This window comes from Pteropus vampyrus, unplaced genomic scaffold (genome assembly GCF_000151845.1).
Source record: "Pteropus vampyrus isolate Shadow unplaced genomic scaffold, Pvam_2.0 Scaffold366, whole genome shotgun sequence".
Lineage (NCBI taxonomy): Eukaryota > Metazoa > Chordata > Mammalia > Chiroptera > Pteropodidae > Pteropus > Pteropus vampyrus.
This window is the reverse complement of record NW_011889147.1, coordinates 411,740-436,483: the sequence shown is the minus strand read 5'-3', so window position 1 is coordinate 436,483 and position 24,744 is coordinate 411,740. Positions and strand designations below refer to the sequence as shown.

The following is a 24,744-nucleotide window of genomic DNA, read 5'->3' as shown; positions in this document are numbered from 1 at the left end:
GACTGGGCTCCAGAGGGAAGCTCACAACCACATGGGGGGTGTGGCAGACCTCTGTTTGCAGGGCCCCCTCTGTCTGGCCTGAGGAAAGTCCCTCCTGTCCTGTGTCTGTATGCCAGTGAGGTGGTATATCAGTCATCTATTGCTCTGTAACAAATCACAATTTAGCAGCTTAAACCAACAGGGATTTGTTATCTCAGAGTTTCTGTGGGTAAGGAGTCGGGGAACAGCTTAGCTGGGTCCTCTGCTCAGGGTTTCTCAGACCACCATCAAGGTGTTGGCCCAGGCTGTGGTCTCATCTCAAGAATCATCTGGGAATTGGGCTTTCAAGCTGACTCATTTGGTTGTTGGCAGAATTCTGTTCCTCGCGGGCTGATGGACTGAGGCCTCCATTCCTCGCTAACTGTGGGTGGGAAGCTACCCTCAGTTCCATGCCATGTAGACCTCTTCAAGATGGCAGCCTGCTTCCTTAAAGCTGTTAAGGAAGTGTCTGCTAGGAAGCAGGAAGTCATAGCCTTTTATAAAATGTGACATATCTAATCAAAGATGTGATATTCCATCACTTTTGCTATATTTTCTTTCTTGGGAGCAAGTCAATAGATCCAGCTCACACTCAAGGAAGTGTGTGTGGGTGTGTATGGGTGTGTATGGGGATGGATTACACAAGGGCGTGAATACAGGAGACAGAGGACCATTGGGGACCATCTTAGAAATTGAGTGGTCAGCTTCTGGAACAACATCTCAGGCCCTAGGTGTCCAACAGTTCAGTTGTTCCCAGAGAGAATGAATCACCAATCCTATCCCTGGGAGACCCAGTGCCTCTGCTACCTGTGTCACCTCAAGCAGGGATGTCTTAGAGCCTTTCATTTAACCTTCACAGTACCTACGTTAGGCTGAGAGATCAAATACTAGACCTATTTTTCAGAGGAGTAGGTTGTGCCCAGAGAGGAAAAGACAGTTACTGGGGAAAGCCCAGCATGTTGATATATGGCAGAGTTCAGATGAGAACCAGGCTTCTGCCTGCCATAAGCCTGAGGAGGTGGTAGTAAAGGCCCTCCCAGGTCCTCCCTGTCCCTGTTGGTGAGAGAGGATGTCACTGATTGTAAACACATTTACACGGGCCAGGGTTGGGGTGGGAGCTGCTGAATTTCTTTTTTCATAGATGATAAGTTTGCTGAGGCCTCTAGGAGCCTACAGAGCAGCCGTCCATGCCCTAGGGCTTCTCTTCTCACTCATTGGTGACCATACCCATAGAGGAGGTGCAGGTGGTTCCTTCCTGAGCCAGCCTCCCTGCAGCTGATGGACCGAGGGCCTCAACTTTTTGCTGGCAGTCGCCAGATACAGTGGAGCCAGTGTCTTTGGGGTGGCCTGGGCAGAGTCTACTTCAGCAGTTCCTTGCATGGGAGCAAGGCTGAAAGAGGTTCTCCAGTGGTCTGCAACACAGGGCTGGGAGCCAGAACTCCTGCAGCTACAGCCTGGCTCTGCCGCCAGTTTACAGTATGTCCCTGGGCAGACCCCTTCCCCTCTCAGGGTCTAGGTTTCCCCTTACATTTCAGGGGTCACTGGCTGTTGATGCTTGTGTATGGTACTGTGTGTGGAGATATGACTATTCGTAGGGAATGGGTGTGGTGAGGCCAAGGCCAGGAGAAACTACCCGATGCTTTTTTTTTTTTTTTTGTCTTTCCTTGGTCTTCTGGGGTCAATAGAAGTAGAGATCCCAGATGAGAGCATTTGTGGCCCCAGCCCTCCGTATTTGGTCTTGCCACATTTGAATCCAGGTAGATGGTTCCATTCCTGGCTGTTTCCAAGCAGAGCCTCAACTAGGGGACAGAAGGGGCTCCTGGAGAAGTCCCAAAGCCTGGAATTCAGTGAGCGAAAGTCACAGCCTCAGGACTGAGAGAACCCTGGTCAATTACCTCCTTTGATGGTGGAGAAACAAAGGCACCAAGAAGCATCTACTTCCCCTCTCAGTTGAGTGTCTCTGAGATACTTCGAGTAGAAAACTCTGGGGCCCAACAGAAGCTGCATTCAGCCTGGTATGGGACGTCAGGGTTGCACCCCATCTCTTCGCCTATCAATTAGAAGCTGTCTCCCGCAGGCAGCCGCTCCCACCTCAGCCAGAAGCTGTTTCCCATCTGTGAAGGCATCTTGGCAGAGGCTAGGTCTCTGCGGGAACTGTGGGCAGGGCTCCCTCAGGCACCCAGTTCTGACCTGGTACTCAGCCCAAGCGCCGAGTGTGATGTTTTGACCTGCCTTTTTGCCCCAGTGATGTTTTCATACTACTCTTTGATCCTCAGAATGCTTTATCAGATCAGTGCTAAAATATGCCTTATACATGAAAATAATATCTCATTAGCATTGAAAATGCCCCCAAAAAAGATCCAGGAAAAAATTTAAATTGGTTGAAATAATTAACACAAAGCAAACCTGGCAACAGCTAAGGCTGCACCTGGTAAAATATGTTATTGACTAAAAATTGACAGAGGAATCCAATCTTCCTGATAAAATTTAGATCTGCAGAAGTTGGCTCGGGAAATATTTTCTGGTAGAAATAATTGCCACAAAAGAAATCTCAACAGTGGCGAAAGCTCTGATTTGTAAGATTTAATATGTACCAAAAACTGATCATGAACCAAATAGCCAGTTAAAATTTAAAAATAATTGATCCCAATGAAAATGATTCCAATAAAATAGAAAGGGATGGGGGAGAAATGTTTAATACTAGTGAAAAGAAAATTGATCAAGGAATCAAATCGACTTAATGCAACTATAAAGAACCACTTTCTTGATGAAAATCATCAGTGTTGGTATAATTCTTATCAAAATATAGGTGTTAGGGGATAGCTTCTAGTAGTAGGTGCTTAGTAAATATTTGTTGAGGGAATAGTGAATGAATAAATAGATGAATGAATGCAGTTACCAGGTGAAGAGGTCGGGAGGGAAGCAGAGAGAGTCATAAGGATTCCTTCCATCCCAGAGAGAGGACAGATGTACATTTTATTGAGATCACTAGGCTACTCTGAAGAGTTTTCCAATACCACCATGCAGTTCTTCAATTCTCAGAGGTCACCAACTGGATGTTCTAAAATTTAACTCAATTCTGACATTATCCACCTAGAGTTAGCATCAGATTTCACAGGTTAAGGGCTCAGTCCCACCAGGCCTCCCTTCAGAGGCTTGGTCTCTGCAGTGAGCTGACCCGCAAGAGTCATCTGTGTATAACCACACCTGCCTGGCCTCCCAGGACCTGCACACCATCCTGTCCCAGGGCTGCACACTCTTCTCAGTGGCCCACACTCCCAGAAGCTCTGCCTTCCCTTGCAAGGTAAAGGCTTTGGATTCCCTACCCCAAGATGAGAGAAACCCCAGTAGCACCAGCCAAGATACATGCGAATTTGAAATCTTTAAATTCTTCAAAAGAAACAACAACTGCACTAGGGCATGACAACTTACTGAAGAGGTAGTTTTCTTTTGACTTTTGGAAGAAGGAATAAGCATGGGCTTTGGATTCCAGTTCCGCTCTGCCATCCTCTGACAGTGAGATCTCGGGCAAGCCTTGCTCTACCACCCACAGCTGTGTGACCTTGAGCAAACCACTTAGCCTTGCTGAACCTCAGTTTAATCACACATAAATTAGGGCCCAAAGCATCCTTCCTGTCCCCTGTAGAGCAAATGGAGGAAATATTCTCATGTGTTTGGCTAGCTGGGCAGCACTGTACCCACCTAAGGAGATGTTGGTGAGAACACAGTGGCTGCATAAAGTGCAGGTACCTGCAATCCCTTCTCTTGACACCCCCCACCCCTGAGAGGTCATCTCTCGGCCCCAGGCTTCATAGGACTTTGGAAGAGAAGTCTGGAGACTTCCTGAGGCTTCCTGAGACAGTATCCCATGATGAAACCATGAAGATTCAGGAAGCCAGCCTCATGCCTTGAAAATTGGCGTTTGGCTCAAGGCCCAGGTATCGCCCTCAAGTGACCAGAGGTGTTCTGTCCTCTCCATGGGGCTCTTCCCACATGTGAAAAGGCCTGAGGTACTATAACACCCTTCAACCTAACCTTAGTCCTTTACCCTAGACTCTGTTGTAGGCCTAGAGTGGGCCTGGCACCCCTTGCTGGTCAGGATGCTTCATCTTCTTGAGTTACCCTCTGGGATAAGCCACAAAGGGTGCTGTCTCTAGCTTGGGCACTGTGTGCTCTCCCTCCAGAGATTTTCATGCAACCCAAAGGCAGATGTTGCCTGACTTCCTGGCCTCTGAGGGCTGGATCTGAGCTTGCAGCACTCCTTACTAAACTTACCTCAGCTGGGCCTGGCGAACTTCACTGCAATCCTATTTCTTACACTCACACCGTAACTCGTGAAACCCAATGTAGGACAAGTTCAAGGTCTGAAAGAGGGAACCTTCCCCAGGGCATGCCTAGTTTACAGATAGGGCATTGCACATAGGGTACAGACCTCAGAAGATACAGAAATTTTAACAAAGACCAGGGAAGACAAAACATGAGTACAGTGGCAGAAGCAAATGGGTCAGAGGAGATTGATGAATCCAGTAAGGTCTGAGTTTCCTGGGGAGCAGGGCTGAAAAAGTGAGTATGGTCAGATTTCTGGATGGGGGATATGGAGGAGAGAGGTACAGGGGGCTCTGGAGCCCTTTCCTCCCTATAGAGCAGCAGTTGGGAAATAGGCTGACCAGGGCCCGGCCTCCCTGTGAGGGCCGGCTACTAGACTACTCAGGCCCCCTCTCCTGACACCAGGACTTAACTTTTTTATAAACTGATTTCTCTAGTTCTCAAAGGAATTTTTGTCTTGTTTATTTGTTTTTGTTTATAACAGTTTTATTGGGATATAATTTGCACACCACAAAATTAACCTTTTTAAAATATACAATTAAGTGGTTTTTAGTATACTTACAGAGCTGTGCAACCATTATCATCATCTAATTCTAGGACATTTTCATCACGCTAAAAAGACCCATTAGCAGTCACACCCCATTCTCCTTCTCCCTGGAGACCACTAATTTATTTTTTATCTCTATAGATTTGCCTATTCTGGATATTTCATATAAATGGAATCATACAAGATGTGGTCTTTGTGGCTGACTTCTTTCCTAGAATAATGTTTTCAAGCTTCATCCATATTGTAGCATGTATCAGTACTTACTTCCTTTTTATGGGCAAATAATATTTCATTGTATGTATAGACCACATTTTATTTATCCATCCGTTGATGGACATTTGGGTTGTTTCTACTTTTTAGCTATTGTAAGTAATGCTGCTATGAACATTCATACAAGTTTTTGGGTAGGTATCTGTTTTCATTTTTCTTGGGTAGAGATTTAGGAGTGGAATTGCTGGGTCATATGGTAACTCTATGTTTAGGGATATTTGTTTTTAATTTCCAATAAACCGTTTAAGAGTGTTTATGAGAGGAACCATCCTTGGCTGCTAAAGCTTTTGGAAGGGAGGTTGCCTGCAGCCTCGTACCCTGGGCTCCTAAGGTTTAGTGGGTAAGTCCTTAGGTAAGTCTTTTCTCTTACTGGCTTCAGTTTTCTGATCAATGAAATGGGTGCTTATAGATCCCTGCTCACCTCAAGGGCTCTTGGTAGTAATTGCTACTTACATCGCACGTCAAGGATTGCAAAGCATTCTTCTTAGCTGCTTTGGTTCTTTTGCCCCGTGAGTTGGGTATTATTACTTCAGTTCTGCTGACAGGGAAGACAAAGCTCAGATAAGCTAAATGACTTGACTGAGTTTATGTTGTAGGCCAATGACAGAGCCTGAACTTGAACCCAGACTCATTAAAGTCAAAGTCCCTGTCCTGAACTCTTGCCTCATTGTGTCTCCAGGCAAGGCAGAGCTTTATACTCAGGAGATCCCTCTCTGAGTAGTCACCGTATTTTATTCTTCATCCTGGGTGCCTGGAAACCAGGGCCTAAACATGGTCAGATATGGGCTCTAAGGTAGAATGGTGCTATAGGAATAAGGACTTTGCAAAAGTCCACTTTTTAGCTGTGTGACTTTGGATAAGTTGCTCCACCTCTCTGAGCCTCAATTTCCCCATCCATAAAATTGGAACAATAATTACTACTCATAGCATTGAACAAGACCGTGGTAAGATGTCTTATAGGAAACGCCGAGCCTGATACCAGGCACGTAGAGGGTGTCAGGTATAGTTATGGAGCAGCCGAGGAGGGCTTGATGAGGGTTCAGAGTTCTGAGGGACCATCAAGGAGATGTGGCTGGCTTCTGGGCTGGTCAGGGCCACTTTTAAGGAGGAGCTATCGCTTGGGCTGTCCAGGAAGGTGAGGAAGAGTGGGCAGTCCCAGTGTTCTCTAGCCCGGGGGCTGCCAGAAACCAGGAGGGGTTTTCAAGGGTCTCATAAAAACCTCCCATCTCAAGGAAAGTTTGTGGACAGATCCTGCTGGTACCCTCAATCCTCACCCCCAGCCCGGCCCACAGATGCCTGAGAAGGGGGCTTGCATGACTGCCTTAGTTAGCCTGAGTGGTAATAAAACACTTTAAATTTATTGTGACATTTGGATTTAATTAAAAAGTACACACTTAGGGAAGTAGAACATAATGGGGAGAGAGGCAGGGTGGCTTTTCCCCTCCTTTCTTCCCCAAACTAATTAGCGTTGTATTTTAAATTGTTTATGTGCCGCTAATCATCGTAATAAATCATTTATACTGAAAAAGACACACTCGGCTGTGCCCGCCGCGCAGGTTCCGCTCGCCGGGCTCTATCACGAACAAATTGATCTGGAAGTGAATTTATTAACCACTAGGGAAGAAATCATTAGTGCTTTCTCTAAACATTCCCCAGGTACGCTTTATTGCCGCAGTTTATGCTGTAACTAAAAGGAGCATTACCCAGGCCTGAGTTGTAATTTCCTTGCAGAGTCTGCAGCCCACTCCCCAGCCAGGGGCAGGAGGGATTAGGGAGCCCCTTCCTCCTCTCCTATGTATGGTCTGATGACTCCAGCCCCTTCCCAGTGCTCCTCATTTCAGAAGGGGCTCCCTGTGAGGTCTCTGCAGGCCCGAGGGCTACCCCTTCTGTTGCTTCTCAACAGAAGAGTGGTTCACAATCGCTCACGTTTATGTCTCAGGAGTGTGGCTTCAAGTTGGGATTTAGTCTCAGGTTTGGAGAACTGGCATGTAGGGACTGTGAAGTCACTGGGATCGGAGAGACTTGTCATGGATCAACTTCCCCACCCAGAGATGGGGAAGGCCTCAGTGGTGGGTTGATTGCATATTTGGAAGAAGAATTATAGCTGAGCGGGTACCCAGGCAGGAGCAGGGGGCCATAGCTGGGGCTGCCAGAAGCATCCTCTGCCAGCTCAAGCCTTCTACTGCGGGCCCGGTGGCCTCTCCAAGGCTTGGCTGGAGCAGGCTGTTCTGCTCAGCTTCCTCATGAGGCCGGCTGCCCTGTGTCTTCCTCTCCACCTTACAATTCTGAGCCCAGAACAGTATTCCATACTCCACACGTGGCCTGACAAGTGACAGACAGCATGCTTGTCAGCTCCCTGGCTACAGATAGCATGCCTCAGATAATGCAGCCTGCGGCCACACTAGCCTTCCCAGCAGCCAGTCTGCCCTGCTGACTCATATCCAGGTGACACTTTCTCTCCCTCTGCAGTGGGGGCTTCAGACCACCCCCACTTCACAGGGTTTGCACTCTAAGACACTTACAACAGGCTTTTTCCCACCAGGTTTCCAGAACAGAAATTCACTTCTGAACCAGAATCTTTGCCCTGGGAGCCCATGGCTAGTCTAAGATACAAATCCCTGCCTGTCCGACTCCAAAGCTTTCATTCTAAATGGCTTCAGCCACTGGTGCCCCATGAGTGTCCTCAGTCAGGCTGGTGGCGGGTGGGGAGGGCTGTAAGAGGGAGCTGGTCTCCATGAATCTTGCCTTTAGCTCTTCTCATTCAGGTCTGCAAAGAAGGGTGGGGGAGCCCCCAAGGCCTCTCCAAGAAGCCCCAGGACAGCACCTCAGGCAGGTGCCCCAGAGGCAGTGCTGTCTCAGCAGGAGTTGAAGAGGCTCCTGTTCCCCGCAGCTCCTGGGGGCGGGGTCCAGAGTCTCCTTCCTTGCCCATTTACCTCCCTTCCCTCCTACAGCCCAGTGGCTAGCAGATGGGCTCTGGCTACTTGGAGGAAGCAGGACCCAGCAGCTGGCTGGGCAGAGCCTTCCTGGAGGGTCTTCTTTTTGTGTCTGGAGAACACATTTAAAAGTTTGAATTCAAAATTGATTTTGAAGGGCCCTAATCTCCGATCCCCTGGCGCTCACGGTGTGTCTGCCGCTCCTGCCAGACTCTCGTTTTCTGGTTCAGCGCCTTGGTGCTCACGTCCCTGATGCTGTGAAATTGAGACTCGTCTGACAGTCCATGCCCTCCTTCTCCTCTGTGGAGATTGCAGGCCCCTTGGGAGCCCTATTTCATTAGATGGGTGGTGTGCGCCTTTTGGGCGCCCAGGGAACATCTGAGTTGCTGTCTGGGGAATGCACCTTTCAGATGCTTCCCCACTGGTCCTCACAACTGTGCGGCTCCAAGCAGCATCTTGCCAAGGGTCCTGGGGGCTCAGGATGGGATGGGACTTGGTGGGGGCTACAGAGAGAGGAATCCTTGGGCTTAGGGTTTCCCTGTAGAAAACTTCAGGGGCTATTTCCTTCCACTGGCCCCCAGAGGGTCAGACTAGACTGGAAGAGTGGTCACATCTTTAAGCCAAGAAGACCCTAGGTGAGGTGTTGGGAAGACTAGGTCTGTGTCAGGGGAAGAGGGGTGCCCAGGCCACAGAAGCAAAGGAAAAGACTGAGCTGTGGAGGTTACACAAAGGCCTGAGCTCTACAGCTCCACCAAGGACTCCCTGAGTGTTGAGATGGAGTAGTTAGTTATATGTAAGGGGAAGTACGGAAGGGGGCTTCATTCTTCATAAGTATGCAGGGGCTAAAGGACAGGATTGCTGACCTTTTACCTAAAGGGTAGAAAGTTTATGTTTGCACAAGAGCTGGAGCCCTGGGGTCGTCCTCTCAAAAATCCAGACTGTGGCAGGCAGGACCTGGAGGCATTGCCACGGTTGGATCTGCTTTTCTGTTAGGACCACAAAGCTACAGGTACCTAGGGATGTGTGGCATGGGGCAGCAACAAGCTTAATTAAGTCTACCATCTCTGGGGAGCCTGCCTATCTGCATCAGGCCACTCTGGCCAGCAGACTCTTGCCAGTAATATCTGTATAGATTGCACTCAGTCTCTTCATTCATTAACTGAACTGATAGTTAAAAAATGACTGCTGTGGGGCTCAACTCTGGGGACACAGTGGTGAACAAGGCGGAGCCCCCAGAATAGGCCTTCATGGGGCATACATTCTTATGAGAGAGCACAATCATTTTTCTTAAGTAAAATTATAGAAAAGTAAAACAATTACCGATTATGATAAAAATTCAGAAGGAAATGACTGGGGACTCATTTAAATAAGGAAGTAAGGAAGTTAAGACAGCCTTTCTGAGGAGATGACATTTAAGCTAAAGCCCAAAGATGAGAAGGAGCCAGCCATGTGAAGAGGCAGGAGGGTCTTCTCCGAAGGGGGAAACAACATGTGCAAAGGCCCTGAGGCAGAAAGGGAGATCTAGAATGTGGTTGGAGCACAGTGTGGGAAAGGGAGGCAGGGGCTGGACCACATGAGAATATCGTAGGCTTGATGAAGAATGTATATGTCATGCTCAGGCCACTGGAGTTTATGGAAGGGTTTCCAGCTGAGCATTGACCTGACTTACTTTGTCTTAAAGGATTTCTCCAGCTGCCGTGTGAAGAATGGATAGTGAGTATGAGACACAAGAGGGTGGTGTGGAACTGTGCTGATGGTGGGGTAAAAGATGGTGGTCACTCTGGAAATGGAAAGAAGCAAATGGGCTGGGGAGCAGGAGTCAGTAGGGAAGGAGGGATGAGGATGATGGAAGATCTGAGGATGACTCTGAGTTTCTGGCCTGAGCGTCTGGGTGGGTGATGGCATTAGTATGGTTAAGGGAAGCCTCGGGTAAGGGAACTGAGGTCAGGTTTGGGGGAAGAGATCTAGAATCCTGTTTTGGACCTGTGGCTTTCGAGATACTTCTAGACCATCAGAGAGTTGGAAGAGAATGCCTACTCCTGTCCTGAAGATAACTCTGCGGTTAACCTAAGCATCATTTCCCATGGCATACTCCAAAGAGCTCATGCAGCCTCTGATGTCTCTTAATTTCCCCTCACTATGGAATGCAGAAAACCACATGTAGCGCAAGAGCATGTTCTGTTTGAATCTGCTCCAGTGTCTCTCAGTGCATCGTCCAGGCTGCCTACAAGTTCTTGACTGGGTCCTCTACAGCTGTTGCCTGACGCGGGGCTGTGCTGGGTTCGGTGTCCTTCAGCAATGAGGTGTGTATGGAAGGTCCTCAGCCCCTTCATCTCCAGACACTGGAAAGCCACTGAAGGTTCAGGCTTTAGGACACCCCTTTCCTAAGGTTTGCCTCCACCAAAACATGCTGTAAAAATGCCTGCTCCTTTGTACTCCTGTACAGGACTGGCTCCTCTGGGGACACTGGGGACCAGAGGCCTGCCCTGACTAATATATCACTGCAAGTGGCCTTCGGAGCCTTCTTCTTTTGGCAGGGTCCAGATAGGGTACAAGCAGAAGTTCATTATCCCTATTGCTTAGGAAAAAAATGATGCAGATGCTATCTATGGCCCTGAGATAGAGCAGGGAGGGGCCGTGGCCCAAGCCTGGGTCTGAAGCCCTGCTTGGCCCCTCCCAGGTTTGCCCATGTGACTTTCTTTACCACCTTTACTTCAGGGCAGGTCATGTGACTTCCTTTACTTCAGGGTCATGATGAAGATGGGAGTTAATGAATGTAAGGCACTTGGCACATAGTAGGCACTCTATAAAGGATATTATCATATAGCTAAATGTGGCTACAGTCGCTGTAGATGTGTGTGTGCACGACTGGGCAGTGCTTTCTTTTGGTGTTTCCTACTGCAGTGGACTGTGGAGACCAGGACGAACTTGGCGTTGTAGAGAAGGCAAGCATTGCTGGACCTCCTTAAATGTCCTACCCTGAGCCAGCCCTTCTTCAGGACACCTCTCTCTCTGTCCTTTCATTCACACACAAGCCCCGGACTATTGGTTGAGACTCCCCCGACTAGTCAGACTCTGGATCTAGAACCCCCAGCTCTCTTCTCATAGCTCGGCCCACCTCCCTGAGGACGTGTGTCATCTCAAGTCTTCTTTGTTCCTCTGAAGGCTACAATGCAAGCATCGCGGGTCTGCCTCTATGGGGCCCTCCCACTTCCTTCCCAGCCCCTGTCCCCTCTTTGTCCTTAGTTTCTGGTCCATGTCCCCTTTCTGGCCCCATCTATATGCTCTTTAAGATCCCACAGCAGCCATAGCTTCTAAAGGACCAACAAGGAGCAGAAGCAGCCTGTGACCACCAGAGCATGGAGAGAGTGCCCAGCCTGGGCTGTCATTTCTCCTGGTCTTAGCCCAGGCCCTGCTCCAAGCATCCCCCCAACCCCCTGCCCCAGCATCATCTGGCATCCAGGCTGTACATGAGCACCCAGATGCTGCCCCAGTGAGCCTGCCTCACCCAGGTTGTGCAGGGAGGTCATGGGACGTGTGCTGCATGACCACTTGAACTCTGGGGTCTGGCAGGACAGTGCTCCAATCCCCACCCTGCACCCTTCCAGCTGTGTGACCTTGGGTAAGGGCCTGAACCTCCCTGGGCCTCTGTTTCCTCTTCTGTTGAATGGGGATAATCATTTAGTACCTCAGAGTTAATATGAGATTCACTGAGATGACAGATGGGGCAAGTGCTGAGTAAATGGTGGTTTTCCGAAGAGGCATACAAAGTCCTGGCTGAGGGCTCTCTATCTTAGTTCTTTTATTTTTTTAATTGAGGTGTGACATACATGCAGTAAATCGCACAAGTCTTAAATGTTCAGTCCAATGAATTTTTGCATATGTGTGCACCCATTGAAACACCACCCAGATCAAGATAGAGGACTTTTCCAGCACCTCGGAAGGCTTCTGCACGCCTCCTGCCAGGCGATAATACACCCCATTATTCTGACATCTATCACCATAGATCGGTTTTGCCTGTTTGGGAATTACATAGAAGTAGAATTATATAATATGTGCCTTTTTGTGTCTGTCTTCCTTCATTCAACATTACGCCGTCTTATTCATCCATATTGTTATCTGTACCAGCGATTCATTCTTTTTCATTGCTGTGGACTATTTTATTGTATGAATACACCATAATTTATTATTCATTTTACTGTTGATGGACATTTGTGTTGTTTTCAATTTGGGGCTATGATGAAGAAAACTGCTATAAATATCCTTGTATATCTCCTTCGGTGGACTTAAGCCCTCTTTTCTCCTGGGCATATAACTAGGAATAAAATTATTAGGTCCTAAGATATCCTAAGACATACATAAATTTTCTCAGCTGATTTTTTAAAGCTACAGGTCAAACATTGATGTAAGTACTTCGTGTCCACTACCTAATTTCATCCTTGAAATAATCTTTTAAAGTAGGCTGTCCTCATCTAGCAGGTGAGTAAATTGAGGCAGAGCTGGGAAGTGGTGGAGCCAGAATTTAAGCCGAGGCCATACCATCTGTGTGTAGGGTCCATAGTCTTAGTGTCTACACTGCCTGTTTCTTCTCTCAGACCCCCCTCAGGGGCAGTCTCAGAGTGAAAGAGGCGAGTCCACCCACTGAGCTGACCACCACCCCATGAGCAGAGCCTCCCAGCCTCCCTCGCTGACCCCAGTGGGGAGTTGGAGGCCATAGGAGGCCTGCTTTTCTCCCTCATCTGACCCAATAAGCATGCCACCTGCAAATGGGTGTGCAGAGGGGCAGTAATGAGCATGCTCTAGGTGGCTGTAGGCACGCATTTCAACAGTTGTTCACGTTGACTTTTGATTCTAAATGAGTAGGAAATGCTATTAGTTCAGGCCTCGCCTGCCACATGGCGAGGCCCTGGGATAGGAGTGCAGTGAGACGAGAAATTGTGGAGATAAAACTGGTGTGAAATGGAGGCCTTCTCACAAGGCTGGATGTGTCCGTGCGAATTGAAGTTACTTCTGAGAAAACGAGATCTAAAGAGATTCTGCAGAATTAGATTACACTTTCAAATTTCCTTATTAAACGGGATTGATGCTGAGGAGGGGTCACTGGCTGGCTCCGTTTAGGATTCTACTCTGCAGTTTCAGGCCTGGGCATGGGCCCAGGTAGGTACAGACACCTTGCAAGTGGTAGGGACCCAGATTCCTGAAGGCCATCCCCTTGCCCCAGCAGCTGAAGTGGGTGTGACAATTATGGGACTTTCCGGGTAACTTCCACCACTCCACATGGGACCATGTGGACGAAACCTAGGGGGCTCACGCTTTCTCACTTCCTTGGGAAACTTGAACAGAGAACAGAACATCAGGCTTCTTACTGGTGGGTTTTGTTCAAATCAGCTTCATTTGGAGCTACGATCCACTTTGGAAATGTAGTTTTTCCAAAAGGCAGTAAAAGTGCAGGCAACTGCTCATGCATATGTGTGTGTATTTACACGAGCACACTCATGCATGTGTGTGCTTGGATGCATGCATATATATTCATGCAGTTTACTGAGTAGCGACTATATCTAACAATGTACTGGGTAGTAGAATAAAATTGTGGTGAGGAGAATAAACAGGCACAGTCCTGCCTCTTGTGGACCTAGTTTACGTGCATATTATTACGTGTACATGTGTCAGTATTTGTGTGCTGCCGTGTATATTCGTATATGTGTCCTGCATCTGTGTACATTCTTTGTTTCCTAATTTCTGTAATGCCTCCTGCCTAGGTCTGTAGCATGGCAGAGGTTAGCAGCACACAGGCTGGCAGCATAGCAGGTGATTCTGAAGACAGACTGCCAGGGTTCAAATCCCAGCTCTGTCCCATACTAATCATGTCACCCACAACAAATCATAACCTTTCTTGTGCCCCCATTCTCCCCTATTGTTAAAATGGGAATGATAATGGTACCTATTTCATAAGGCAATTGTGAGCCAAGCGCTTAGAAGTTGAGCACTACTAATTGTTCCATCAGCATTATCTCCCTACAGATAGCCCTTAGCCCTGGGAAATCCAGGTTCCCTGCCTGCCCCAAAGGAGTGAAGACATCCATGGGGAGAAAGGGAAGCCCCGGAACTGCATTAGGCAGCTGTGTTGTGCTGTGTGAGCACAGGCTTGGAACCTAAGTACTGAAGCCCAGGAAGAGATTGTGAGAAATAGCAAGGCCACACCTGTCTGCACCCTCTGGGCTTGCTTTCGAGCTGCCAAAGGGACCTGCCATGAGCTGTTACCCTCTGAGCTGCCACAGCAACCCCTTCCCACTTGATTGGGCACTGAAGCAGCCTGTCAGACCGATGGGGCTGACTTCCTTCTGCACAGGTTTGCAGTGACCACTAGATTGTCCTTTGAGTAATGCTGAACTCCAGCTGGTACCTATGTGATTTTAACCATGGTGGCACATTCATATCAGTTTATTTTCCTCAAAATAAGTACCCATCACTATTTTAGGGACCTGAGATGGAACTGTGACTTAGGTCATCCTTTCCCATGTGCTGAATGGGGTGACACTAATCAGAGCTAACTTTTGACTGCCAGGTCCAGTTAGTCTTGAACACTTCACGTGTATTAACTCCTTTATTCCTCATGGTAACTCTATGGGATGAGTGCTATTTTCACACTCATTTTATAACAAAGCAAACTGAAGCACAGAAGAGTTAAAGTCATGGTCAAAGGTGTCAGACAAACCCAAATTGAAAGATATTTCATAAAATAACTGGCCTGTTCTCTTCAAAAATGCTAGTGCTGTGAAGCACAAAGAAAAGCTTAGGAATTCTTGCAGATTTAAGTAGACTAAACTTGACGACTGAATGCAATGCATGATCCAGAATTTTAATTTGCCAGAAAAAAATATTACTTGGGGACATTGGTAAAATCTGAATGAGGTCTGTAGATTAGATAATAGTATTATGTGAATGATAATTTCCTGGTTTTGATCATTGCACCATGCTTGTGTGACAGAATGTCCTTGCTTTTGAGAAATACACACCAAAGTATCGAAGAGTCTAGGGCCTTAATCTCTAAAATCAACTCTCAAGTGAGTCAGGAAAAATATTGTAGGTAGATAGGTAGGTAGATAGATAGTAAATACGGTAAAATGTTCATATTTAGGGAATCTGAGTAAAGGGTATACAGGAATTCTTTCTATTCTTGAAACTTCTCTCCAAATTTGAGATTATGTCAAGATAAAGGAAAAAGAAAACAGTGTCAGAGCAGGGAAGGCAGGTGACTTGGAGAGCATGTTACTCATACTGCCCGTTCCTGTTCGTTGGTCCCCTCTGGATGCGTCTGTGCTGCGGCTTCACCACAGTCTGTGGCGAAAGAGCCTATGACGGCCCCATGACACAGATGCAAGTCAGAAAGGTGGCAGGATTTGCTCCAGGCCCTCCAGCTACTTGAGACAGTTCCCAGACTGGAAAGTAAACTCTGAGTTCAAGGTCTGTGCTCTTTGACTCAATGTCACTGTTGACTGCCCTTTGGAAGAAAGTGCGATAAGCAGGACAAGGAAGGCATCACTGCCCGGAGCAGTGTAGAGTAAGGGCCCTGAGACAGAAGCAAACACGATCTATTTACAGGGCGGAAGGGGATATTACTCCAGGATACTGCAGGGAGCAGATCCAGCAGTGCCAGGCAGGACATGCTGGCATGTGGGAGGGGACTTCAAATGCCAGGTGGAGTTGCCAAGGGTAGCCACAGGGACTGCCAGTAGGGGAGCCACAGGCCAGGCCTGGGTCTGGGTGGGGTGGACATTCTGGGGCAGAGGAACTTGTTGGGAGATGGTGGGAGTGCTTCACAACCAGGCTCAGTCTGCTGTCCAAGTTGGAGGCATTGTGTGTTGGGACCAGGAGCCAGAGGGCTTGGCAGTTTGGAGACGTCCACCTGCTGGATCTGAAAGGCAGCCTGGCCTGGGATAGAGGGCATAGGAATTGCTGTGGACTTGAGTATGGCTGGCAGACCATCTGGGATGTCCATGTGAAGAGGAGAGCTTCTCTCCTGGGTGGAGGGAGGATGCAAGAAGAGCCGAATGACCTCTGGCAGTCCCTCCCAGTCTCCCGGACTGTCTGGCTTTTCCCTAGATTAGAGAGCTGAGGGTAGTGTCTGACAGCTGGATGAGTCAGACTGAGAGGCTGCCTCCTTCCACCGTCAGCCCACCCAGGGTAGAGGCAGGGTAGGGGTAGAGGCAGGGCCTGTCTCTCCTCAAACGTCCCCTCCACACCCTGAGATTTGAGGGAAACACGTGGGCCGAGTGAACTGGTTTATTTTGCCGGGTCCGCTATGTGCATCTGAGCATGTGCCAGTGCGTGCGGGTAGTCGCAAACATCATCCATTGTAAAATATCAGTGTTTTCATGGGTGAGTAGTAATTACTGGGTAATGCTTTAAAACCTTTCCTGAAGAAGCGCAAAGCTGTTTTTTTCTAAAGTCAGGAGTACATTAAAAGGATTACCATGTAGATTTGATTTTTAGATAACACTAAAATGGATCCCAAATGGACTTCAGCAAAGGGATGCTATCTCCTTAATGGAAAGTGCATGGCCTGAGGCTCAGCTCCCAGAGCCAGGCAGGAGAGGGAGGGAGGGAAGAGGTGTCTGCAGGGCCTGCTGGCGGATTGGGTGGGGGCTGGGGAGGCAGGGCAGGAGGGAGAGCCTGGACCCTCCGGGGAGCAGGAGCCCATAGATGCCCCCTTAGAGCCTCCTTACCTTTCCAAGAATATTTTCAAATCTCCTGGACTAGCCTAGGCAAAGCAAACACTGTGTCACGGGTCCATGAAGAAGGAAGGGATAAGACTTCTCCCAGGACCTCAGCCTTTCCAGGCAGAGAAAGCTCAAGGTCTTCAGATGTTCTGAGTCGTCCTCAGCCAGACTGGCCCTGGTGTTCTGTGTGTCGGTAGACATCAGACACTGGTAGAAGCCATGCAGCCTCTTAAGAGTTCTCCAGGGCTCAGGAAGCAGAGTTCAGCATCCTAGAGCAGGGTGCCTAGGTCTTACAAGTGCCTGTTGTGTGCCAGGCCGAGTCTGGGCACCGGCAGGGGGTGGGGAACAGGGGAACAGCTTATGGCTTTGCTCCTCATGGCCTCCCTGGGTCCTCTAGGTGCCAGGTCCCACTGGTGATGGAATTGCTGGCTAGTGCTATAGTTCATAGCGCTGCAGGCTCAGCAGGCAGGCATTCTGGGGCCTGAGCTTGGAAGGCCAGCCAGCCTGTCCAGGATCCAGGCCAGAGGAAGATGGAGCAGGGCAGATGCTCCTAGTGCTGAGATTCCCCCCATCATTTGGAGGTATGACATAATAGGCTGGGTATATCCCCTGAGTATGGATGTTCCATCCACCCACAGCCACCACCTCTCTCCCTGCCCCACCAGTGATAACACAAATGTAGAGCTCTGGCTGCTGGAGAGGGAGCCAGGCCTGCTACCAGCCTAGGTGAGCAAAGGAAAATCGTCATTGGAGCCTATACTAGAGGACTGGCCTGAGATATTCAAAATTAGTGACTATGCTGCTGGGGTGCTCCCTCCACAGGCCCTGGAGATTGTAGTCCCATACTGGAGCCCCCAGACTTTCCCACATCCAGCTCTTGTAACTCCTTCCTCATTCAAGGGCCAGGCCAGGCCTTGGAAGGAGCCCCTCAGTACTCCCTTTGCTCTCAGGGGTGCCTGATCCCCCACTGGCCTCCATGGGCTCCTCAGAACTGTGACCGGGCTGGACCCTGCCAGAGGAGACACAGGCAGGCCTGAGGACAGAGTCATTCTGAGCCCCATAATTCTCTAAGACCAATTAACCTTTAGAGCTGCATTAAGGAAATTAGGCAGCAAACTTCCCAGCTAACAGACAGCCCTATCGAGACTGTAGGAGGGAGGAAGGAGAGAGCCCAAAGCAGCCCGTGATGCCTCCTCCCTGCCCTCACCTGTCCTGCTGCTCCTGGGCTCAGGACGACCCCCTACACCCAAGGGATGCCCCTTCTCCAGGAGAAGTCTTCAGAGACAATGAGGCTGAGAAAGGGCAGAGGAGCGGGTAAAGGCCCCCAGGGCCAGCTTAATTAGTGGCCTACACTAGCTCCTTGGACCATCTGAGCCTCGGTCTCCCCCTCTGTAGAATGAGACCATTTGCCTAGAAGAACTCTGAGGGTCCATCTGACCTGACACCCATGAATTTTGAGACTGAGGCCCCTTGGAGGCTGTGGTTCTCCCCTGAAGGCTGAGGAAGGGTCACACCTGGAATGAGGAAGGAAAAGCAAGCAGCTCGGACTCTGGGCTGGGAGCAGGGGGGGTGGGAGGAGGGATGCCAGGGGACGGGAGCTGAACCCAGAGCTCTGGATAGTGCAGGGATCCCTTGGAAAGGATGGGGCCAGAAGGAGGGCAAATTTCAGGGACTTGTTGGAAAGCCGGGAGGCAGAAAGGGGTGGACCATTTCCTCCAGAGTCAGCCCCTCCATCCACCTGAGCCTTGGTCAGGAAAGGAACACCCCCATCTCCACCACCTTCATGAAAGGCTTGCAGGCACCTCTCCTCCCCCTCCCCCATCCTGGTTGGGGCTCTAAGACTCCCCGCACTCCCCTCTAAGCCAAGTCTTCGCCATACTCAGGGCTTCATGTAAATGTCTAGGCTCCCAGATGACTCCTGACATCTGTCCTCATCTCCTCCTGAACTTTCCCTCCCTGTGGTCACTCCTTGTGGCCCTAGGGCCAGAGGCTAGGAGCCCATGCCTCTGTGCACATGCATGCATACACCTGTACTCTGCACCTGTGTGCATGGGGTATGAGTGATGCACACGCTTGCCTGCCGTGAGGTCTGCCCCTCCCTCCGATGAATACCAGGCTGAGATTCCAGGTCTTTATACTTGGCATTTTCTTGTATGTTGAGAATCTCATATGGGCCCTGGGAGGAGGCCAGTGGCTTAGAGTTTCTTATCCTGGTGGGAGGAGCAAGGATCCAGAAACTGGGCACCTCCTCTCCCTTGGGCAACAGTAGATCAGAAGTTTGAATCTCGCTGGAAGCATTTCTGGAGAGAGCCCCAACTAGGCCAGGCCCAATTGCCTCCCGAAGGTACCTGCCAGGAGCTCCAGAGCTCCTGCCCCCTCCTGGGAGTGTCAAAGGGACATCTTACTTTCTTCTTGACACCTCCAAAGTTCTGTATAAATAAAGCAAGAGGTTATAGTCTGACGTTTTGTGTTAAAATGGATAAACACAAAAGCAGTCTGAGGAAGTCTTAAGGTGGCAAAAAATCTGGGAGTTCTAGTGGACCCCAAACCCGTTGCGAGATTTCATTCTTAGGGTTGCAGAAAGAGCCAGTGAGATGGTGGCTGCATAAGGAGGGCTTCAGGCTTCCTGTAGATCAGACCATAGAAGGGGCGGTGGCTGAATGGGGTCAAACAACTCAGGGGGACCAGGCCTTGGGACTGTGTGTGTGCCCTGCAGCAAAGCAGACAGGGCTCCCCAGTGCTGCCTGCAGCTCTTGGAGGGACTTTCACAGGGCAGGGGTACAGGCTATGCCACGCAGCCCCAAGGACAGGACCTAAGACCAGGGATGGAGTTGCTGGGGAGAAAGCGAAGGTCCCTGGGAACCCCAGCCCCAAAGTGGGCAGCGGGGAGAAGCAGGGGTCACCCATTCCTAGAGGGCCCAGAGCTGCAGGGCACCCTCATGTCCATCTGTCTCACGTCTGTCCATCTGCAGGCGTGCCGATGCTGTCCGTCCAGCCCAAAGGGAAGCAGAAGGGCTGTGCAGGTTGCAACCGCAAGATTAAGGACCGCTACCTGCTGAAGGCGCTAGACAAGTACTGGCACGAGGACTGCCTCAAGTGTGCCTGCTGTGACTGCCGCCTTGGCGAAGTGGGCTCCACCCTCTACACCAAGGCAAACCTCATCCTGTGTCGCCGCGACTACCTAAGGTGGGCCACCTCCTGCCACTTGGCCCTTCTTCTCAGGGAGCCCCCCCCCCCATCCTCCAGCACCCAGCGTGGCCCTACCCCGGCTTTCGACCTAGTACCAAAAGTACACAGCCTACTGCGTGCTCATCCCAGACTGTCCTGGCCCTGCCTTGCTTTCCGAGACACCCCCTAGGGCAGGGCCACATCTTCTCCTGGGACTCAGTGGCCAGCACAGGTCCTGGGCAGGCATTTGTAACTGCAGGCACCGGAGATGAGCTTCCTGAAGACACCAGCCTGGCCCTGCCCCTGCCTTTGTCAGGTGCTACTGACCCCCTCTGTCCCTGGAATCTGGGAGGGACATCCTCAGAGGGGCTTCCAGGAGCAGGTATGGAAGCCCTGACTGCCCTGGGTCCTCCTTCCTACCTCTCCCCAGTGCCAAGCTCCCCCCTTTCTGGGTGGACCCTGGGATTAGATACCCCGAAGCCTGGAAGCCTGGCAGGTAGCCAGACCCTGGGAGAAGGACCACTGATGTTGGAGCTGAAAGACCTTGGTTTGAACTAGCTCTGAACTTTTTGGCTTCTAACCTGCTCTGAGCCTCAGTTTACTCCTCTGTGAAGTTGTGAAGAGAATAAGGTCTCTTGCTTTGCATTCCTCAGAAATCTAACCCACCCTCCCCCACAGCCTGGATCCTATTCCCCCGGGGCTGCCTCCCCCAATTAATCCTCCCTTAGACCTTCTATGACATCAGCAAGGCTGGAAGGAGGCCACAGAGTAGGGGCCTTGGCTGAGACCCAGCATCTGCATTTGGCTTTTACACAGGCTGCTGGGTGGTGGTTGGGCCTTGCAAAGAAAGACACATTGCGTTAATTAATAGGTCAGAACGAGGGCTTCTTGGGGCTCCCTCTGCTCAGGTGTGAGCATGTTGGGGGGTGGGGTTATCAGCAGAGGCTCCCCTGCTTCCCCCAAAGAGCTTAAGATTTACCTGCCTGCACTTTCTTTAACTTCCGCCTTTTGTAGAAGTTTTGTTTTTAGTTTTGTTTTTTAAGCTGTGCGTTAAGCCATGATCTGTGACTCAGTGCTCCTGGCTGTGGCTGGAGAAGAGGCTGAGGTGGGAGGAGGGGTTAAAGAAGGGATACTCCTGGGGACTCACCCCTTGAGGACCTGGAAAAGTCCTCCAAGTCTGGAGATTTAGGACATCAGCTGGAGGCCAAACCTACCAGGTTGTGGGGCAGTGGCGGACAAACTGATGAGTTTACAGAATGCAGAGAGGGAGGACTACAGTGCAGGATGAGCTTGTCAGCAGAGCTGAAGCACCCACATGCATTCTGGGCCCTGCCAGCTACTGGTGCCTGAAGGTATTTTCCTGAGCTCTGGCAGAGGCCAAGGAATGACTTTGGGGCCAGGTAGGCCAGTGGGCCAGGGTGGGGGTTGCTTCCTTGAGCTGCTCAGGCCCAGAAAATGGCTGTCTAGAGCCTGCCCCTCTGCAGCCTGCTCATTGGACTGATGGCAAGAAAGGCCCCTCTTGGCAGGCAGATGCTGTGGCGCAGCCTTTGTCTACCTTAATCTGAGCCACCAGGCAGCTTGGACTGATGAATAATGGAGCCAAGCTTGTCTGCAGGCGCCTGAGCTTGAGCTGGACAAATCAGGGATTAGAGGGGCCTCCCACCCATCTCTAGCCCCCTTGTCTCACTTGGGGCTTGCTCTTCCAGTGTGCAGAAAAGAAGCTAGGAGTATGAGCGATGTACACACTTGCTGGCTCAGACCATTGGAACCTCCAGCCAAGGACTGACCTGCATGGGGGAGGGAGTGAGCTCACATCCCTAGAGCTTTGCAGCCAGCAGCTAATAGAAGGGTTGTCTGCCTCAAAGAGGCATTGTGCCAGAAGTCCTTAGAACTTCCTTTCGATATCAATCCTGTTTTAGAAGCATCTTTGAACAGAATCCTCTAGTCTAGCATCCCCATTTTAAAGAAGGATGAACTGAGGTCCAGGGAAAGGAAAAAGGGATTTAGGCAAGTCACACAGTGAGTCACTAGCTGAAAAAGACCTCCTCATAGAGTCGTCAGGATTAAATGAGTTGATCTTTGTAAAGCCCTTAGAACAGTACCTGGCACATAGCAAACACTACATAAATGTTTACTACATGAGTTGTGACTTGAGAGTTTACCAAAGTTTTCACAACAAGACTGTGAAGGTATTTAGGTCTCTGTTTTATAACTGAAATAAATGAGGCTCAGAGAGGCTCAGTGACTTGCCTGAGAACACACAGCCCATGATTGTTAGATTGCCTCTTAAATCTGGCTTGTATAAATCTGGAGTTCTGCTCAAGGCCCAGCCCAGTATTCTCCTGGTGGGCCTCGGTGCTTAAGGGACCACAGTGGGAACCTGGGAGGGGGCCAGGACCCTTGTTAGCCCAGCTGGGATAAACAGTGTCAGCTGACACCTGAGCTCCTTCGTGAGTAGATATGTCGATTTCTCTGAAACCTGATTTCTTAGTAGAATTTAGATTCTGCCAACTGTGCTCCCACCCACCGAGCCATCTTCTTGCCCAGGCCTACCTGCTAAGCCTGCAGGGATGGGAGACAGGTGGTGCCATGTGTGGAGGAACTCCCCTACCACCTCCTTACCCCAAGCTCCCTAGCAGGCCCCTGATCCCTCTGTACCCTTCTGTCTGCAGGCTCTTCGGCACCACAGGAAACTGTGCCGCCTGCAGCAAGCTGATCCCAGCCTTCGAGATGGTGATGCGGGCCCGGGACAATGTGTATCATCTCGACTGCTTTGCCTGCCAGCTTTGCAACCAGAGGTGAGTGCTAGACTTGTAGCAATACACTTACTGGACCCCAGGTGACTCCTTCTGGGGCAGACCAGGAGTGCCGTGGAGGCCTGCATGCAAACGTGGGTTCTGCGTGTGCATATGGCTGCTTGTGCACGCTGTGACGTGTACATATGTGTGGTTTATGTGTGCCCAAGTCTTATAGTCAAATGTGTACGCTCCAATACTGTGTGTGCATGTTTGTGGAACACATTTCTGTGCAAATGTAATGGACTTGAACATGCATGAGCTTGCTGTGTACATGCATTGTGAGTCATGAGCATGTGTGTATTTTTAAATGCCCATGTCCACCTGGGTATGTCCTCATGATAGAATTAAAATGCACGTGCAAACATGTTTCTATTCTAGGTCTCCGTATGCAAATGAGGGTATGTGTGTGATCTGTGTGCATGATGAGTGCATGCATGTTTTAAATGTGCTTGTGCAAGGGTTTTGTACACATGCCTTGTGCCCTTGTGTGTGTGCCAAGTGCATGTGTGTGCATGTACATTCTAGTGAGAAGAGGGGGTTCCTGGAGGGCGAAATGCCTTCAGGGGATGGCCCCTCACTGCTGCCCCCTCTCCTATGATTCTGGTTTTAGGCCAGCCTCCTTTCTGGTCTTTTAGCCACTGCTTAGTGCCCTAGCCCTGTGGGAGGCCCTGGGGACCCTCCTGACTGGGGGCCTGGCACCAGAAGGCAGACCCTTTCCTCAGGAGCCTCTAGGTCAGGAAAGAGCTTATACAAGAATTCCCAAAGGGCTAGGTCCAGAGGGACCCGCAGGGAACACCAGTCCGGCTGAGGCTCAGGCAAGACCTGCAGCGGGGAGGGCTCAGTGAAGTTGCAGCGCCACCTGGTGGTTTGCCTAGGATCTGCTGGGACTGGGCCTATAACCCTGGGGTCCCACTAAAGGCCTCAGCCACTCTGGGGACATCTTTAAGGAAAGGGCTGGATCCTCCAATACTTGAGGAGGACTGGGGGGCCAAAGCAGAGTCTTCTCCAGATAGGGAATAAGATGGTGGGACAGAGTCACCTCCTCCTGGAAGGATACTCCACGAAACCCACAGATTCAGTTTAGAGAAAGAGTACTCTTCACTGAGCCGTCCTCTTAAGTTGGATAAGGGAACAGAGGGATGGAAAAATCAACCATTTTTATCCTTTCCTCCTTCCCATCTCTACCTCTCTCCATCTCTCTCCTCTCTGGATCTTTTCCTGTTTCTTTTTCCTTCTCTCTCTTTCTCCCTCTCTGGGACTGGGGTAGGTTATTCCTATGCTTTCCCATGAACCCCACTCCTCCACAAGGGACCTGACTGTGGCCCAGGCTTGTCTATCTGTCCTATCCCCAGGCTGCAGGGCCTGGCTGAGAGTGGGGCTGACCCAGGGACTTTTGAGGATCCCCTCTGGAGTGGTCAAGGAGCAAGCTCCCCAGGACCTCACTTCCCACATGTCCACCTCCCAGCCAGGCTGGGTCTTGTCTGGAGCCCCCGCCACCCACTGGGACTCCTCCATGGCCTCTCTCTCCTGCTTGGATTTTCCAGATTTTGCGTGGGAGACAAATTCTTCCTGAAGAACAACATGATCTTGTGTCAGATGGACTATGAGGAGGGACAGCTCAATGGCACCTTTGACTCCCAGGTTCAGTAACACCCAGCGCCTGGCCTCCAGGCCAATCTGTCCGTCTGCCCGCCTGCCCACCCACCTGGCCGGCCAGCCGCTCTCCTGCCAATTAGAACTCCTCCATCCTTGATGGAAGGGACGGCCCTTCCTCCACTACTGCCCATCTGTGTGTGACCCCTCCTGGGGCCAGGCTGGGCCTGTACATTCTGTCTTCTGTATATAAATGGGAACATTTATTTTATGAAAAATGTAATGCGATTTTATTACTGGCGTGGATTAAACTTATGGATGTTTCCGGGGAGGTTACTCTGCGTTGATCACATGACTTACAGACCTGGGCT

General features: G+C 50.2%; 1 protein-coding gene across 1 annotated transcript in view; it reads left to right on the top strand.

Moving 5' to 3' along the window:
- The window catches only part of LMO1 (LIM domain only 1), a 34,060-nt gene extending 9,569 nt beyond the window's left edge, over window positions 1-24,491 (top strand). Inside the window, exons 2-4 of the mRNA XM_011379572.2 lie at window positions 19,787-20,000; window positions 22,655-22,780; window positions 24,325-24,491. Of these exons, the coding sequence (XP_011377874.2) occupies window positions 19,787-20,000; window positions 22,655-22,780; window positions 24,325-24,430 (446 nt within the window). The 3' untranslated portion in view covers window positions 24,431-24,491. The remainder of the gene's footprint in view (window positions 1-19,786; window positions 20,001-22,654; window positions 22,781-24,324) is intronic.
- Window positions 24,492-24,744: the final 253 nt, after the last annotated feature.